A 16,458-nucleotide genomic window follows, 5' to 3' on the forward strand; every position below is an offset into this window, starting at 1 on the left:
AGACATACCCTCTGTTTGAGCAGCTGTGTGATCTTCTGTTTGTGCTGTTCCACATCATCTTCTACCTGAGAGAACTGAGCCACAGAGAACTGTTTCCTGTAGTACGGGCTGAACTCTTCCAGCACGGCCTCGGCCTGGCCTGCAACAATACAGAAGAAAGGCCGCGTTTTTAATACATTGCTTTTGAAGCTTAGAAAAGCACATATTATTGTTGGGGATGGGTGGTGAAAACTGAACACTGAAGCTGTGAATGGATGGTGGTCAGATTACAGACAGACTAACAAAGAGACTGAAATGCAAACCAGCAAGTTTAGACCAAGGGGAAAGCTGTAGAGCTGCACTTAGTGTGAATTGAGTTATTTTGCAATACCAAAAATACAAAAATTAGTTTACAGCAGCGTGAAGACCAATTTTGAAGACCAAAGGAAATGAGATAAGAGAGCCACAATTTGTCAGTGTGAAACAAAATACTGTAAAACCCATATGGACCCATAACCCGGTGTTTTAAAGATCTTTAAAGTTAAAGATCACCTTTCCCTCTCCTGCATTTTATAAACTATAAAATATGTGTGTGTGTTCATAAACAGTTTTAAAGTTAATGTACATACAGAAAACAGGCTAATGTTATGACTTTATTTTATTAGACTAAAAAGATTTAAAATCATGACTTGGCCTTCTGGAGCAGGAAAAAATTAACAGCAACAGAAGTAGGTTAATATGTAAAACTACATTACTGGTAATAGATAACCTATAAATAATGAATACATCACTGCAATAGCTGTGAATATGAGGTTAGAATGTTTAGCTAAATTATCATGAATTTTCTATTATTCAAGGCCCACTTTAGTGTCTGCTGGTCTTGAAAAAACATTAAAACAAGTAAAGAGAATGATGACGGCTTACAAGAAGTCAAGGAAAAGGTTAAATTCTAACGCTAATGACACTTGATCGATAAACTGCAGACACATTTATCCCTGCTTCACTACTACAAGCCAAATTAAAAACGTCTTAACTGGTGAAACAGTTCAACCACTTCAAAAAAAAAAAAAAAAAAAAAATTGTATAAAATGGGCCGTGCTTGACTAACAAAACAAACACATGAAGTGCGAGTTGAAATTGCCATATCTGATTCAAACTTTTCCAGATGCCTTTTAGGAAATATTGAAGAAAAATGGCTCTTCTTTCTGCTTATTTTCAGTGTCTTTCAGTGTCCTCTAACATAGTATTCCAGTCTTAATACATACCAGATGGTATCTCGCTGTACCTGATGTGACCCGTATAATTCTCCTATAATTAGGTGACTGAGGTTGTTGTTAGTAGCTCTCGAGACTATATGAGTCATCTCTATCCAGATTACAATTGGCACATCAGACTCCAAGACCTGTCACCAATAATCGTCAACCAGAACCCCTTTCTCTTTCTGCTTTTCTTAGTCCTTCCTGTTGTCAGCCGTACAGTTGCCAACACAGAGAGAAAAGAAAACCTCTCAGATTTCTCTCCATTCTTATTAAATCAGGTCAGACGCCTTGTGTGAAGGGATCCTGATTCCTGGGGGGGGAATAAAATTGAGCTCACCAATTCTTTCCACTGTTGCTTGCCTTTGCAAACCAAATCACACCACCAGAGAGATGAGGAGGGGTAGGGATGCGTTAAATGTGTATTTATGCTCCCCCAAATGTTCAGTGTCCCCAATTCCCAGTGATACATCATTCACTTACTGGACGAGCAGCGACAAATATTTGGCTGCTGCTTGTTGTGTCTCCCAGTATAGGTATGCTAATGCTGGGGTTAATGCCTCTGCCATTATGCCTGCATTCTGCCTTCAGACTAGTATGGAACTGGAGCTCTGTTACACTGTATTAATGCACTGAAGAACAGAGCACTCACGGAGCAGAGTTGGGAAGTGAAGTATGTGTTTGTGTAGCATTGTCCAAGGCAAAAGCATTTACTAATGTAGCTATTAATTTATGCATTTTTCACAGACTCTTATTGGAATCATAATGGGAAATAATATAGTATAGCAGCCTTAACGGCCTTCATGTACTGGCTACAGCATATAAACTAATGGCTGTAATTTCATAATGGTTTATGGAACATTTCAATTCAACCCATGTCAAATTATCTACTTGATACTGACTCACAATCAGCTAAAACTGTGCTAGCATCCAAACTGAGGGTTAAAAACCTTTAAGGGGACAACAAGACCTAATTGTGGATTGAGGAAGGAAAAGAACAAAGAAAAAGTGGCGTAGTAGTAGTAGTAGTTTGTCATAGTCATAGTCAGAAGTACTCGGAAGCTAGGAGAAAGGGAAAGAGAAAGGTGGCAAAGGTGAAGGCTAGTGAGTTCTAAGGAAGCCTGAAGGAAGAGTGGGACAAAATTCCACCCATTGTGCACTAGGAGTGACAGGTGGGTTGGGATAACATCAAGTATCAGGCTCTGAGCCCATTCTTGCTTGCAGTGGTGATGGACAGGTCTATATGGACGACTTGCAGTACACACTGTGATTTGTAGTGAGAGTATGGAGCACAATATATGTGTGCATGACAGGAAGGCAAGTGTAAGGTAAACGTGTGGTCAACCATTCAAAGCAACAGACAGTCCGCAAGAGACGTGCAGAAAAGAGTACAAGCAAGGTGAGGAGTGGGTGGAAATGAATGTCACGGTCATTTATGACAGAAGAATACATTGAGAATGAAGACTTCAGAGAAGTTCACGTATGTTGTGCATAAAATAAAGGATAATGGAGTGTGTTTTAATGGACTATTGTGTCACTAGGTACTGATAAGGAGGATGTAGTGGAGGAGGACATGGAAAACGGTTGGTGTGACAGAACAGGATGCTAGCAATATGGTGAGATTGAGGAAAATCATCCACTGTGGCAATGCCTAAAAGGAGCAGCCGAAAGATGAAGACAACAACTATGAAACATTTAAATACCCTTGATCTAAAGTTGAGTAAAATTCCTTTCTGTAAAACAGTTTACATGGCCAGACACTTTCCATCACGGCAAAGACAGACGATGATGTAATGATGTAAACTGCTGGCTGTTCTGCTTCAAGAGAACATAGAGGAAAAGGTGAGATGATTTGGACATGTGCATACAAGGGATAGTGGATATACTGGACAAAATGTTGAAGATGGAAAACAGGAAGACCTCAGAGAAGTTCATGTATGTAGTGAATAAAACAAAGGTGAATGGTGTTTTAATGGATTATTGTGTCACTAAGTACTAAAACATAAGCTGTGAATCATTTAGTAGCTGGTTTCACCTTATTGATGCAGATGTGTGTGGGCGGAGATCCTCTGCACTGCAGCTACAAACAAGGAAATACTAGGGGTGGTGGAAAAAAATCAATACTGTGTAGTATCGCGATATTTTGTTTGCTAATGATGTATCGATACAGGGACAGCAGAAATCGATATTTTGTTACAAAAAGGTTTTTGTGCTCTGACTTCAGAGCATGTTGATCCTTTTTCTGAGCAAGAATCCTGACATTCCTTCACTGTCCAAATGTGTTTAACTTTTTTTTTGGCAGCAATAAACATGACAGTTTACTTATTTTAATTTAAGACATGTTTTATTTTAATTAAGTTTAAAACTTTTTTATTTAACGCAAAATTATATTTTGTTTTAATTTACTTTCAAATTCTTCAGTTACTGAAGGGGCTGCATAGTTTTCATAAATTGCATAGTTCAGAATAGCTATAATTGTACCAGACGGTTGCATTCAGTTAAGTTGGACTAGACTGTAATACAAACCGTTCAGTTTGTCAACAATAAAACTGACTGAAATGAGAGAAAGACTGAGTGCGAGACTTTGATATTAGATAAAATGAATATTGATAAAGTTTACCTTTATGTACAGAATCTGAATATCGCAAAATATTTTTTAAAATTGCAATAATATCGTATTGTGCATTAAGTATTGTGATAATATCGTATCGTGGGATGTATGGTGATTCCCACCTCCAGGAAATACCCCTACTAACTTATATATACACACTTACAGGCACACTTATTCTGGCTGCCAGCTCTCTAAGCTTTCTGTTAGAATACATTTAACAATAAAAAATAAAAAGTTATTTTCGTAGTCTCAGTGGAGCCTCTTCACAAGGTTATCTCAAATCGTCTCTGACGAGACTGAGCTAAGTGTCTGTGAACCTTCAGCTCAAATCTGCTGCTGTTTATGCAAAATGTCTGCAGCCACTATTTGGTTAATGTATCCTCTTTTTCAGGTTAAGTGATCATGCAAACACAGAAAGGTGCCTTTAGCACCTTTTCATAAATCACTGATTTAAATAAATAAATAAATAAATACATGATAACAACTAAGGTCATGGCTTGCTGTATGATACATCCTTTCCAAGACAGGATGTATCTTTTTGTTTAGGAAAATTCTGATTCAGACGTGTGTCCATGTGTTACGCCTGTACAATTTATGACTGCTGCTAGCAAGTTTGCTAGTGTTAGCATGTAGCTTAGCTGGGCTTCCTTTCAATCAACTTTCAACTTATTGCTCTAAAATACAAAACAAAAAAAATTATTGACACAGTGTGGTTAGCTGTCACAAAAATTCCCTTATGACGTGAGACACACAGAGGAGCGAGTTCTAATCCATTTATTTTCACTCTCGGTGAACGTCTATGTGAGTGCTTGTCAGAGCAATCCTGTTGGGCCTTTTTATACATTTCTCCCAACGTTATCCTGGGAACAGATATGTGTGTGTCGCTCTTACAGAGAAACAATTCAGCCACATGGTGTGCTACATGATGCTAACGATGCTTTGGATAACAGATAGCAGAAGAGTCAGAGAGAGAGATACAAGGACTTTGAGAAAGACTGATTAGCGGGACAAGGAAACTGACTGACAGAGAGAGCGATTCCTTTAGCTTACTGAATGTCGTGTTTTAAGTTCATAGAGTCTGTTATTGTTAAGCTGTCCCTTACTGAAGGAAATGCACTTATCACATTGCCACGGTAATTAAGTGATTTAGAAAATGATTAGAAAATTGTTCTACTTTATTTCAGTCTACTGTTAAGCCTTTTACACTGCTGGAATTATAGCTACTAGAACAAAGAACACACACCAAGAATACTTGTTCAACCATTTAATTAATTTAACCACAATCTACCTACAGATCTGCTTTTTATTCACTATTTTATTATCATCTGATAATGTCTCTGTTTGGAGTACGTGGCACTCAGAGGAATCCATCTGCCTTAAAGAAGAGTCACGTGATCCACGAAATGCCCCTTTTAGATTGGCTAGATTCTGACGACACAATCCTTTTTATGTGAACATGTAAGGGAAAACCTGGGTTTACCTTAACAAGCTGATAACCATCTTTATGTGGACAATGTTAGGGTAAGTGAATCCTGACAACAACAACATACCATAGGCATGTATGCTGTACTTGCTTTGTAGCACAGAGCCAAAGATTTATAATAACTAATGATTCAATGCAGGATTCAGGGTCACCTGATCCAGCCCTGATAAAGAAAGGGAGGAGCTAACAAGCCATGTGATAAATAGAAGAGACAATGATAGTGAGTGACAAACAGAGGTAACTGCATACCTGGAGATACTGGGGCTAAAAATGTTATAGCCATGGGCTGTCTACAGCTGACAGGGAAAATGTTGGACTTTTAAACCAGATGCAAGATAACATTACTAAAATATACCCAGAGCTAAAATTAGCATTTTTGCATTGTATTATACGTGAGACCTATCGAGAGCTAACTTGAATAGGGGCTTCAAGAAGGCCAAACACTGGTATAAAGGGTATATGTTTTGATTAATATCATCTTATGTGTCGGATTAATTCTTGTTATGTTTCTGGAGAATTTCTAGTTCTTAGGCTTTGGTTCCCGTGCTTCCTCTGTTCTCCATGTCTGTGCCTGTCATGTGCTTGTTTTGTTTTGACATTCCCTGTTCTGCGTTCAGTCTCTGTCCTCATGTTTTCTCTGTGCCCGTCCTGGTTCCACGTTTCCTGTCTAGTCATCCCCGTCTTTATGTTCCCTCAGTATCGTGTCAGCTTGTGTCTCTGAGTCTGGGTCTGTAAGTTAAGTCGGTGTGTTTCCTGTTTTACTTTGAAGGTCCGTGTCTTAAGTCAATGCATTCAGTTTTGCTTCCCTTGTCTCGTCCTGCCTGATTAGTCCCAGCTGTGTTTCCCTTCCGTTTCCCGTTTCCTGATTACTCCGCCGTGTATTTTAGTCCTCTGTCATCCCATGCTTGTTGTCAGAATACATTCAGAATGCATTTCTTTTAATACCGGTCTTTTCTGTGTAGGGTTAACAGATCTAATTTATTAGTGTGAGCTCGTTTAACTTATGTTCACTACTAACTCCCATGACTAGTTTTTTTTTTCCCTTTTACAGGCAATCAAATGTTAACAAAATTACTTTTGGGTATAGTGACCCTTTAGGTTAGAGTACCTATATGTAGAGGAGGGGTCCAGGCCTCATCCAACACCCAGAAAACTCTCTGAAGTAGAAAAACAAACAAAAAAACTCCATCTACAGTATAAGAATTACTATAAAGAATCAAAATGAACAGTTTCTGCATCGGTGAGAAAAGGAAAATAGCAGCAGTTCCTCCTCTCAATGCCATCCTAATGCAATATAATACAAATGCATGTTCAAACAACATGTTCTCACTCCCACAGCGCAACATTTTACGCTAGGTGACAAATCGCCTGTATATTATGCTTCCGGGCACCCAACACGTCCCTATATACGAGATCGGAAGAATTAGGAAACATGAGAACCGTTTGGAATGAATCTACACATGTACGTTCGTTTTACTTAAATTGCTTTGGAAAACACTAACGTCATTAAAGTGCTGGTTAAGCTTAGGGATAAGCTTAGGGTTAAAGCTGAAATACATGTCCGGAAAGTGTATTACCCCAGGAGCGTCATTCTACTGGATTCCTTCCATAACATAAGATGGCGCATAGCATAAGAATGTGGAAGGTCACCTTTCACGTTCCTCAGGATCCCCTCGGGACTTGACAAATCATCATTATATTACACCTCGGGAGTGAGAACAGGCTGTCGAATCACAATTAAAAACCAAATGCACCTACATTTGGTCACATAAGTCATAAGTCAAAACTCAAATCTACTGTATTATAGATTCAGCCTGTATCAGTATCTTTGTATTCAGTAGTAATCCATCCATCTCAGGAATTATTCCATGTCTGCAAGCCTATGCTGGTTTCAGGTACCCGTTACAGCTTTCTGTGAGATTTCTTGCAGACATTGAAATATACTTAAAAGGTTCATGACTCCAGCAAATCCAACCGTCTTCTTAATGAAGCCATTTCTTTTACTAATGACTCTTCTGTTTGCTGATGGAAAGACAAGCTCAGGCCATTTTTGATTTGTGTGTTTATTAAAGGTGACACACAAAAGCACAAATGTGTTTCTGTTGTCAGACTCGGTAGAAACTGATGACACTGCAATGAAATATGTGAACAGGTGCAGTGCAGTAGGTGTTGTGCGTTACACCACTTACACTTGTTGCATGTTAACAAGAATATGAAACCCAAAGGATCTCACCTAAGTCTATAATCTGGATTATCCTATAAGTAAAACAACCATTATGAACGGAATAATCTTTAATTGTGTGCAAAGGAATTCACTTACTAGCTCAAAAAAAAAACAACAACAAACAAACAAACATCAGGGAACACTACAACCCAAAAGGAATGTAGACAACAGTCACTGCAATGCAGTATAGGCAGGTGCCCAGTTTCTTACCTGAACAATATCTTGGTATGTGAACTATGAGTATGTGCAGGGGAGTGTTGCAGGATTTCAACTGCAAGTCCTAGTTTCACAGGAGAGACCTGCTCTTCCACTTCCACTTCATGTCACAGGATAATCATGGACTAGATTATTCATTCAGTTTCATGCAGATGCTTCCAAGTTAATGCAACTGTTCAGAAATGTCCTCTCTTGAAATTCTTTGAATATTTTCTGAGTCTGTTTCTGCAGCAACAAGTAAACTCAAAAGAAAAAGACTAAAAATGAGACATCCTGAGCCAGAGTAAAAACTTTTCCTGCAGTCTTTTATGGCAAAAGTCTGTTTTATAAGTGAGGCAACATGAAAATAGTTTTGTGGCTCGCCAAAATAAACTGAAGGGCCCCTGTATGGTACAAACTTCACATTACCAGACCAGAAAGCTGTCCATAGTCTGACTGCACAGAAGCAAGTGTTTGGTAGTGAGCAGTTTTATATAAATAAAAAAAAAAGTATTTTACAAAATATATGTTTTAACAATCATGATGTATATATTTTTCAGTAATATTGCAAATACAGCATCAAAGAAAAAGTAATATTTTGATATACTTGTACACTTCCGTTCCTGTTGGGAATCCAAGTTTTCTCTATTTTCCTTCTTTAGGAATGCCTTTTTGAAAGCAACCCTTTGATTAAGATCATTTTTGATGACATTTCGGCAAACAGAAGATGTATCGACTGAAGGGCCAAATACATCTTTAAGGTCTTATGACTTTTCCTGTTACTTAAAGATGTGGGTTAAGATACTATTCAACTGCTATAGATATGTTTTAGGCCTTCCACTTGTTATTTTGTGAGGCATCGATAGGACGAGGCATAAAAACATTTATACAGTTTCTGTACCAGCGACTGAATACATGTAAATTCCAATGACAATGCAACACATGCTGTAACTTTACAGATGTGCTTTATTCTGTTTGGCACATAAAGCATTCCATCCTCAAAAGATTCAGTGAAAACTTGTCTTTTTTTTAAAAACATGGTATCTGATGAGCAATCAGGGAAATCTACTGGTCATCTCTAGATTTGTACTCAGTATACACTCACAGCCAGGATATCTGTATGGCGTCCTAAGTGGAAAAAAACTGAATGGTGCATCCCTAGATGTATGATTTTTTACATGTTTTTAAAATGGGTTTTAGAACCTTGAACATGACCTCTGAGACGATTACTGGGATTGTTATTATGATGACATGACAGTGTATAAGAGGAGAATGCCAGAAAGAAGGTCTTTCAGAGGTAAAGTTGGAGAGAGGTTCATTTAGATACCAGGTTTACGGTTTACCGTCTAGTGGAAAAATCCCAAAGTTCTTCCAGGACAACAAATGTTGAAACATTAACATGTCGGCTCATGTCATGCATGCTTTTACATGCATTCATGTAAACATGTAAACCCACATGAGCAAATGGACAAGCATCAAGTTTGTAGTTACAGCACATGGCTTTTACCAAGTCAGACTTCAGTAAACAGGTTTAAGAAACAAGTATAGTTAATAGTAAATACTGGGAGCATTGTGCTAAGAGGAATAACACTAAATTGAAGTCCAGTGTCTGCACTGAAGGTTTGGCAAGTCAGGAAATACCTGAAACAGTAACTCGCTGAAAGGCAGAAAAAAAACAATGGCCCATAGAGACAAAGGCAGAGTGAGTGGAGAGGAAGACGGCACAAGCGCATGCGTGTGGGTGTCTTTGACAGAAATACAAGTATTGTGAGAACACACACAGAGAAATGAAAATACGCCACAGCAACACAGTGCAGTACGTCAACTTGTACTGTACATTTCACCGCTGCATGTAGAGCTGTCAGAAGTATCAGGCTATAATGGCTGAAATGTACAACTGTATGAATATAATTCATGAGCATAACTGGTTTGCTCATTGCCTGTTTTTGTAGAACAATGGAAAATATAAAAGCATTTGCATGTTTACAAAAGCTAATTAACTTAAATAAATTAATGACAGAAAATACTTCATTGGTCATTTGTAAGAAATAATAGTCTCCTTGGGAGCCACATTAATAATATTTTAATGTGCAGCAGAGAAGCTTTGGAATCCCTGTGGTTTAAGAATTATTTGAGAAACGTAGTCGTTCAGGTGCTGTCAAATAAAGTTACCAATAAAATTAAACATGGCAGCAACAGTTAGTGCCAACCATTCCACCCATAGCTGAAAGGTTTTGCTGCACTAAGAAATGCCACTCTCATTAGAGATGTTCTCTCTATCAGGCTTACATAACCTGAGAAATTGCTACAGATGGCTGACACTCATCATAAGCTCTTCTTGAACAACTGCATTTCAGCAAGTTTCATGGCTTGTAGAGCCAGTTTAACAGTTGCATGCCATCGTGACTTGATTACATAAGTAAAAAATAAAGGTCTTTTGTCCACAGTCCTTATGTTTACACTCACAACAGCCTTAAACAGACTTCCCTTGCAACTTCATCGACAAAATATTAACTTCTGTCTGTGCTTCAACTTCCCTGATTGAAAAGTAATATATAAATATACACTGTCGCTGTTTATTATTACTATTATTAAGTATCACACATAAACTTGTGGAAAGAATAAACAAGTAGTTTATGAATGAAGGTCATTTAACAAGCTTGTTGGTGTTATCAGATAACCATCAGCTAACAAGCTTGTGTTGACCTCCAGCTCCAAAACCACAGCATCTGCTAAAGTTGAGACGTCAGAATGTGGAGCTCAGAATCACCTGTGCCATCGCCATCTTTCATGTACAGGCCACAGTGCTCATTTGAGATTTAAATGAGCAGAAGCAGCACCAATGCAAACTCTATACACATCTTCATCAGTAGATGCAGGGTGGATTCATGTTGAGGATCCTCACTCATGACTAATGTTGAGTAAGTAACCAAGAGACAGTTTTTACAGTGAAAGACGTCCCACCCTCGAAATCTAAAGAGTACAACCCAAAGAAGGCTTCGACCTACACCCGTTTCCACGCCTTGGCTCGTGTGATTAAGTAGAGGATCAATAGGAGGACCATTGTCGCTCTTGGAGGGAAACTCCCACAGGGCTTAAATCTGGGACTCTCCACCATTTGATTCTAGAACTGAAGAAGCTTCTTGGATGAGACGTGAAACGTCTTCAAGGAACTTAAGGAAGCCCAGATGCTTTTTTCTTTCCAAGCTCCTTAGACTTTGTGCTTTTAGTTTTTATTTACTTGATGATCAGAGGCTGTGTATCAACCAGCATATAATGTCAAATCATATATAGTGTTCCAAGGTCATTTGGTGGAAACAATCCAAACTATGAAAACAGTAGTTAGTTGTTGGTCAGTTGTTCGGAGTAAACAACAGGTGGGTTTCCAGCTGAGAGCCTGAGCAGCAGCAGTTTCCTCTCTTTGTACAGAGCAGTGCATTCAGATCCAAAGGGTGGAAAAGTCCCACAGTTTCTCTCAGCTCTCTGAATATCTGAGGGATTGTGTAATGGCAGCTGGAGGCAGAGTGACACAGCATGAAGGATGGCAGGCTTACAGCAAAAACAGACTCTCCACAACACTACAGCAATGAAAGCCGCTTTAACTGCCACAATAAACTTTTATTACAGCTAATATAAAGTCCCGAATTATTTGTTACATATATGATTATTCGCCAACATTTGGCCAAATGACATATTTTGCTGATTAAGTAAATACCGACACTTCAGAAAACACAAATTAAAGCATATCTTAATAACCTCCTAAGTAAGTGTGGGGAACTGCTGAAAACTGCTTGACCATTACTTACAAGTGAATACAAAATGTTGCAGTTACCTTAGTCTGTAACCTTCACACCAGCAACACGTGTTCAAGCCAAAAGAAGTAGATTTAAGAGGATAAAGGGAAATCTTTGACATTTAGACCACATGCATATAATCACCAACTAAAAAGAGGGAGAGTGTGTAAATGAAATATCTAAAAACATCTTTTAAAGTTTACTTAGGAATTAAGAGGGGAGAGTTTGTTTTCTTTAACAATGGCTCATTTTCTCTCTCAGATTTATGAGTTCATTCAAACACACATACAGACATATCAGCTTTTGTGCTCTCAGACACAGCAACACAGCCTCTCCTCTGGTGTAGTTCATATACAGGCAGTTTGATCATCACTGAGGACTACGTTTTTCAAGTTTAGGTTTGTTGCTGAGGAAGGAACAACAACAACACACACACACACATACACAGCTACAGTATATGGACAAAAATATTGGGCCACCTACACATTACACCTCCAGGAGCTGCTTGGCAATAAAAACCCACACCATGAACCTACCGGTGCATGTGCCTCAGCACTCGACAGTCCTGCTCTGTAACATTACGTGGTCAGCGACTTCGTGAAAGAGTTGCTGTGGTTCCTAATTGCTTCCATTAGGCAGTAATACCACTTACAGTGGCCCGTGAAATGTCTGGTTGGGTATTACAGTACCGTGCTCTAATTTAGTGAGCTCTTCAGAATGATCCACTCTTTCAGAAACGCTAGGCAGGCTGCATGTCTACGTGCTCGATTGTATACATTTGTGGCAATGGGTCTGAAAACACCTGAATTCAAAGATTAACAGGTGCAACCCACTACTTTTGTCCATATAGTTTATGTGTCAGAATGTGCAGAGAGCCTTGAAAATTAGCAGCTATTTCACTGAAATATATCTCATCTGTTAAAGTGCAAAGATTGATAAATTCAACTATATTTATAATCAGCATGAAAAACTGAAAAAGCTGATAACTGTCATAATGAAAAGACACAAAAGCAGCCTGATATCAGACAGAACTGTCAAGTAAATATCCCTGCATGTAGGGCTGGGCGATATGGCCTAAAATCCATATCGCGATATAATTTGAAGAACGTGCGGTAACGATATATATCACGATATATAAGCTCAGTTTTTGGCTTTCCCCATATTTCAAAAGTGCTTCATCTCTCTTGCTGTGACTGACGCCCGGCATAATTTGCAGATGATAATGGTTGTAGCCGCTGCAATGCTTTCGACCAAAACAGGCACAGCTTGATGACATCATCAACATGCGCTATCGCGATAGAGCGGTATAGTCAAAATCTCTATCGTTGGCCAAATTTATATCGTTTCTATCGTTTATATCGCCCACCCCTACCTGCATGTCTCCTGACACAGCAGCAGTAATGTTAGATGTGAAAAGTTGATCATTTTTTGAAAGCAATGCCAGCAATCAGAATGCAGGAAGCAAAGTTTCTGATGCTCCAAGTTTCTTGCAGACCCTCTGCCCTAAGCTCAAGTGAAGCATATGGTAGCCTATGACAATGTTAACCCTGAAATCTTTTACTATAGAGAGAATTACAGGTAAATTTACATCTAAGCACTGTAATGCTTGGAAATATTAACACTTGCAGTGTATTATGAAGTCCACAAAACTACCCCTCAGACTCCTAGTAGATGCAGTTTTCAGTTTTTAGTAGGTCCCTAATTAAATAAAGGCTTAAGTTCAATGACTTTTCCCCAAAATGAGGTCTGGAGAGATTTTCTTCCATGCTGGTTACAATTACTATGCACAAATTTACGCACCAATGTGATTGCATCAGAGAGCTGCAGACTATGCTTGTACATGAACGTAAGTAGGCGAGATATTTGATGTAATGGAATTTTCCTATACATTTGTATTCAGGATTTTTCAAGAGATTTGTCTCTGCCTTATAGTATAATGGCTCAAAGTATTGGATGAAGCCTAGCAGACTCCTGGGACAACTGTGAATCAATGCAGGGCCTAGATGACCTATAATTTTTGCCTCTGCATTTGCTTGTTTTTTCAGCTTTAGAGGTTGTATCTTGGTCAACTGTCAGAAAACACAAATTCAAAGAGAATCAATTTTGTAAACACAAGACTAGGAAAAGCAGCATATCGTTAAAAATAACAGGTTGCAAGAGTGTGGAACGTGGCACAACTTTTCTTCAAAACAGATTCATCTGCAGCTGATCAACTCATATTTTCAAGTCTGATTAACACTACAAAAAAAAAAAATAACGAAAGATTGCTTCGCCCCCCCCCCCAAAAATAAACATAAAACTGAATTCATTTCAATGCTAAACATTTGATATTTCTAAGGCCACTGTAATAATTTAAGCTTAATAACCTGGAGAATAATGACACCAAACCAAACTGGAACTGAATGACAACACACCATGAATCAAACATTCAAGCCCCCTTTATCCTGTGTGAATCTGGGGTATGTGGGATGTAAGGTCTGGGGTTTTTCTGAGGGGCGGGTGGGGGGTGGTATCCCATATTCCTTCTCTACTCCCCTTTTTATAACTCCAATGTGTTAACATGCAGCACCAAGCAACACAGCCCTCTGCTAACAGTTTAACAACAAGAAGACATCGCTTTGGAGAATGATATAGTCAGAGTTAGAAATATGTTCAGACACAGTCAGAAAAAGGTCAAATTACATCAGTCAGAAAAACTGCTAGTCAGTGTCAAGGGACGGAGCTCCATCAAAACTGGACCTTTGTCAGCTTATGAATCATACACTATGTACTGCAGTAGGATCACTTCATCTAACCCAACCTTGGAAACTACTCACCAAATTGCCACGCTCCACCCTGTACACACATTTCACAGCTACATAACGATAGACAAGAATGCTCTGGCCATGAGAAATAGATCTAGAGTGTCACTGATCTTGACTGTTTTAAGCCTCCCCTCAGTAGCAGCCAGGAAAATCTGACAAGGCAAACGTGAAAGCACACGCTTCACCCCGAGACTGAGTGTACAAACAGCTTGTACAGACCATAAGCATAAACTCCAGAAGATAGAAAGTTCCCAGGCGATGTCATTAAATGAAGGTCTGAACACTGGCTTCCTAACATACAGAGCATTTCCACTCTGATATTATTAAGAACGGCAACAAAAATAAACACAGACTGCCCCAGTTGAACCCATTTTACAGCTGAGTACTGCAAACTGGTATCAGGTCCAAAATCAGTCCAAATTTTGTCACAGCATGGTGTCTTCTGGTATGCCTGTTAATCAGGAAATAGAGTGGGGCTGATTTAATAGCCGACTCCCCACATTGCATGTTGAAGTGGGAAAGAAAAGTCCAACTTGCCCTGAGTGTATTCATTTAAGTGTGTGTGAGACAAGGCACTTACTCATGGAATAAAGGGCTGTATGAATGTGTGTGTGACTAAGCGAACAAAGCTATTCTAAAAAGCACTCTGAAACTGCTCAGTTGGCTTTGAAAAGCACTATAAGTACCAGTCCCTCTGAAATAAACCATATTTGTGGTTAAAAAAAACTTGAATTATGAAGCTCAGATTCGCTTTAATAAAAAAAAAATAAAAAAAATAAAAAAAAAAACTCCCTACAGCAGCCTGTATGATGAAGAAAGCATGAGGGAAGATGCTGCATGAAGGATTGCCTTCAAATCAGATTTCACTATTTACGCAACACACATCACCACATGTGCACCTGTCTGCTGTGCACGCATACACACAATAAAAGACAGGTAACATTAGTCCACACCCCTGGACACGCCCAAAAGAAAGAGAGAAAAAAGAAAGAAAGTTCGATCTCTCTGATTTTCCTTTTTCCTAGCAGTACTGGAAATACTGGAGTGACCTCCATGAGCCCCCCAGACTAACCAGGCGGAAGTGATAAATGCATGAACTAATGTTTTTGCCATGAAAAATACATGTAAAGTGTCCCCCGCCCCCCCTCCAGAGAGCTTATTGGGAGAGGGACAAAATGCCTGGTTAAAGATAACCAGGCATAACCAGACGGACAGCTTTGCGAGTAGCCTGATACTCGGCTCTCTGGAAAATCGACGGGAACTGTTTCCCACTCTAACTCACATTTTCACGTAAAAAAAGCTCAAACTGGCATTACAATTCAAATTAAAATCGCGCTTCTTATATTTATGCGCAAACTAACAGCTTCAAGCGCCTCGACTCCAAAACACAGTGATGTGAAACGTCGCTCTAAACCCGACAGAAACAGCCCACTCTCTTCATCGGTGCTCAATGAAACGCGCTGAGGAGTGCGCTGCGCCCTCGTTGCGTCGCTCACCCAACGCATACCAAAATTTCAACCTCAAACTTTCTCGGTTATTTAATTTTTTTTACCTTTAATGTACTTGGATTTGTTTTCATCCAACAGGCTGGACGCGGAACCCCCCATGATGCTTCTGACAGGAGACGATCCGCAGGTAGTGTTCTGCACTCAGGTACTTACACCGTCACATCAGCTAGCAGGGCGTGCTCTCCTCCTCCTCCTGCCAGTGTGTCATTCAGTGACGCTCCGCCACTTAGGCCAGCCCCAATAGCGCCTGTGGTCTCCCTAATCATCCACCGTGACTTGTTGAATCACAGCTGTAAAAAGCTCTATTCAGTTCGGTTCATCAAACGACTAATAATGAATAAACAAATAATATTAATGTAACTGACCCTTTGGATTCAGGAGTGCTCTATCTAGACAAGGAGACAAGAGGGTAGAATGTAAAATATTTACTTCAAACATCAAACTTAGAAAGGGACAATCTTGTGAGAGATTTATAAAAATACTAGAATTTTACCAACCCAAACTGTGCTGTCCCGGAGCTTGCGCAAACAGAATTGTGATGTGAATGCAATGTGGTGCCGAACACGTATTGCTTTTGCAAGAACAGCTATATAACATCTTTTTG

At 39.2% G+C, this 16,458-nt stretch overlaps 1 protein-coding gene across 1 annotated transcript in view; it reads right to left on the reverse strand.

Moving 5' to 3' along the window:
* Positions 1-16,070, reverse strand: part of niban1a (niban apoptosis regulator 1a) — a 30,847-nt gene extending 14,777 nt beyond the window's left edge. Inside the window, exons 1-2 of the mRNA XM_004569341.3 lie at positions 15,899-16,070; positions 9-139 (exon numbers count right to left, since the gene is read on the reverse strand). Coding sequence (XP_004569398.1) covers positions 9-139; positions 15,899-15,953 — 186 coding nt within the window. The 5' untranslated portion in view covers positions 15,954-16,070. The remainder of the gene's footprint in view (positions 1-8; positions 140-15,898) is intronic.
* Positions 16,071-16,458: the final 388 nt, after the last annotated feature.

The sequence above is a fragment of the Maylandia zebra genome, linkage group LG17, assembly GCF_041146795.1.
Source record: "Maylandia zebra isolate NMK-2024a linkage group LG17, Mzebra_GT3a, whole genome shotgun sequence".
Lineage (NCBI taxonomy): Eukaryota > Metazoa > Chordata > Actinopteri > Cichliformes > Cichlidae > Maylandia > Maylandia zebra.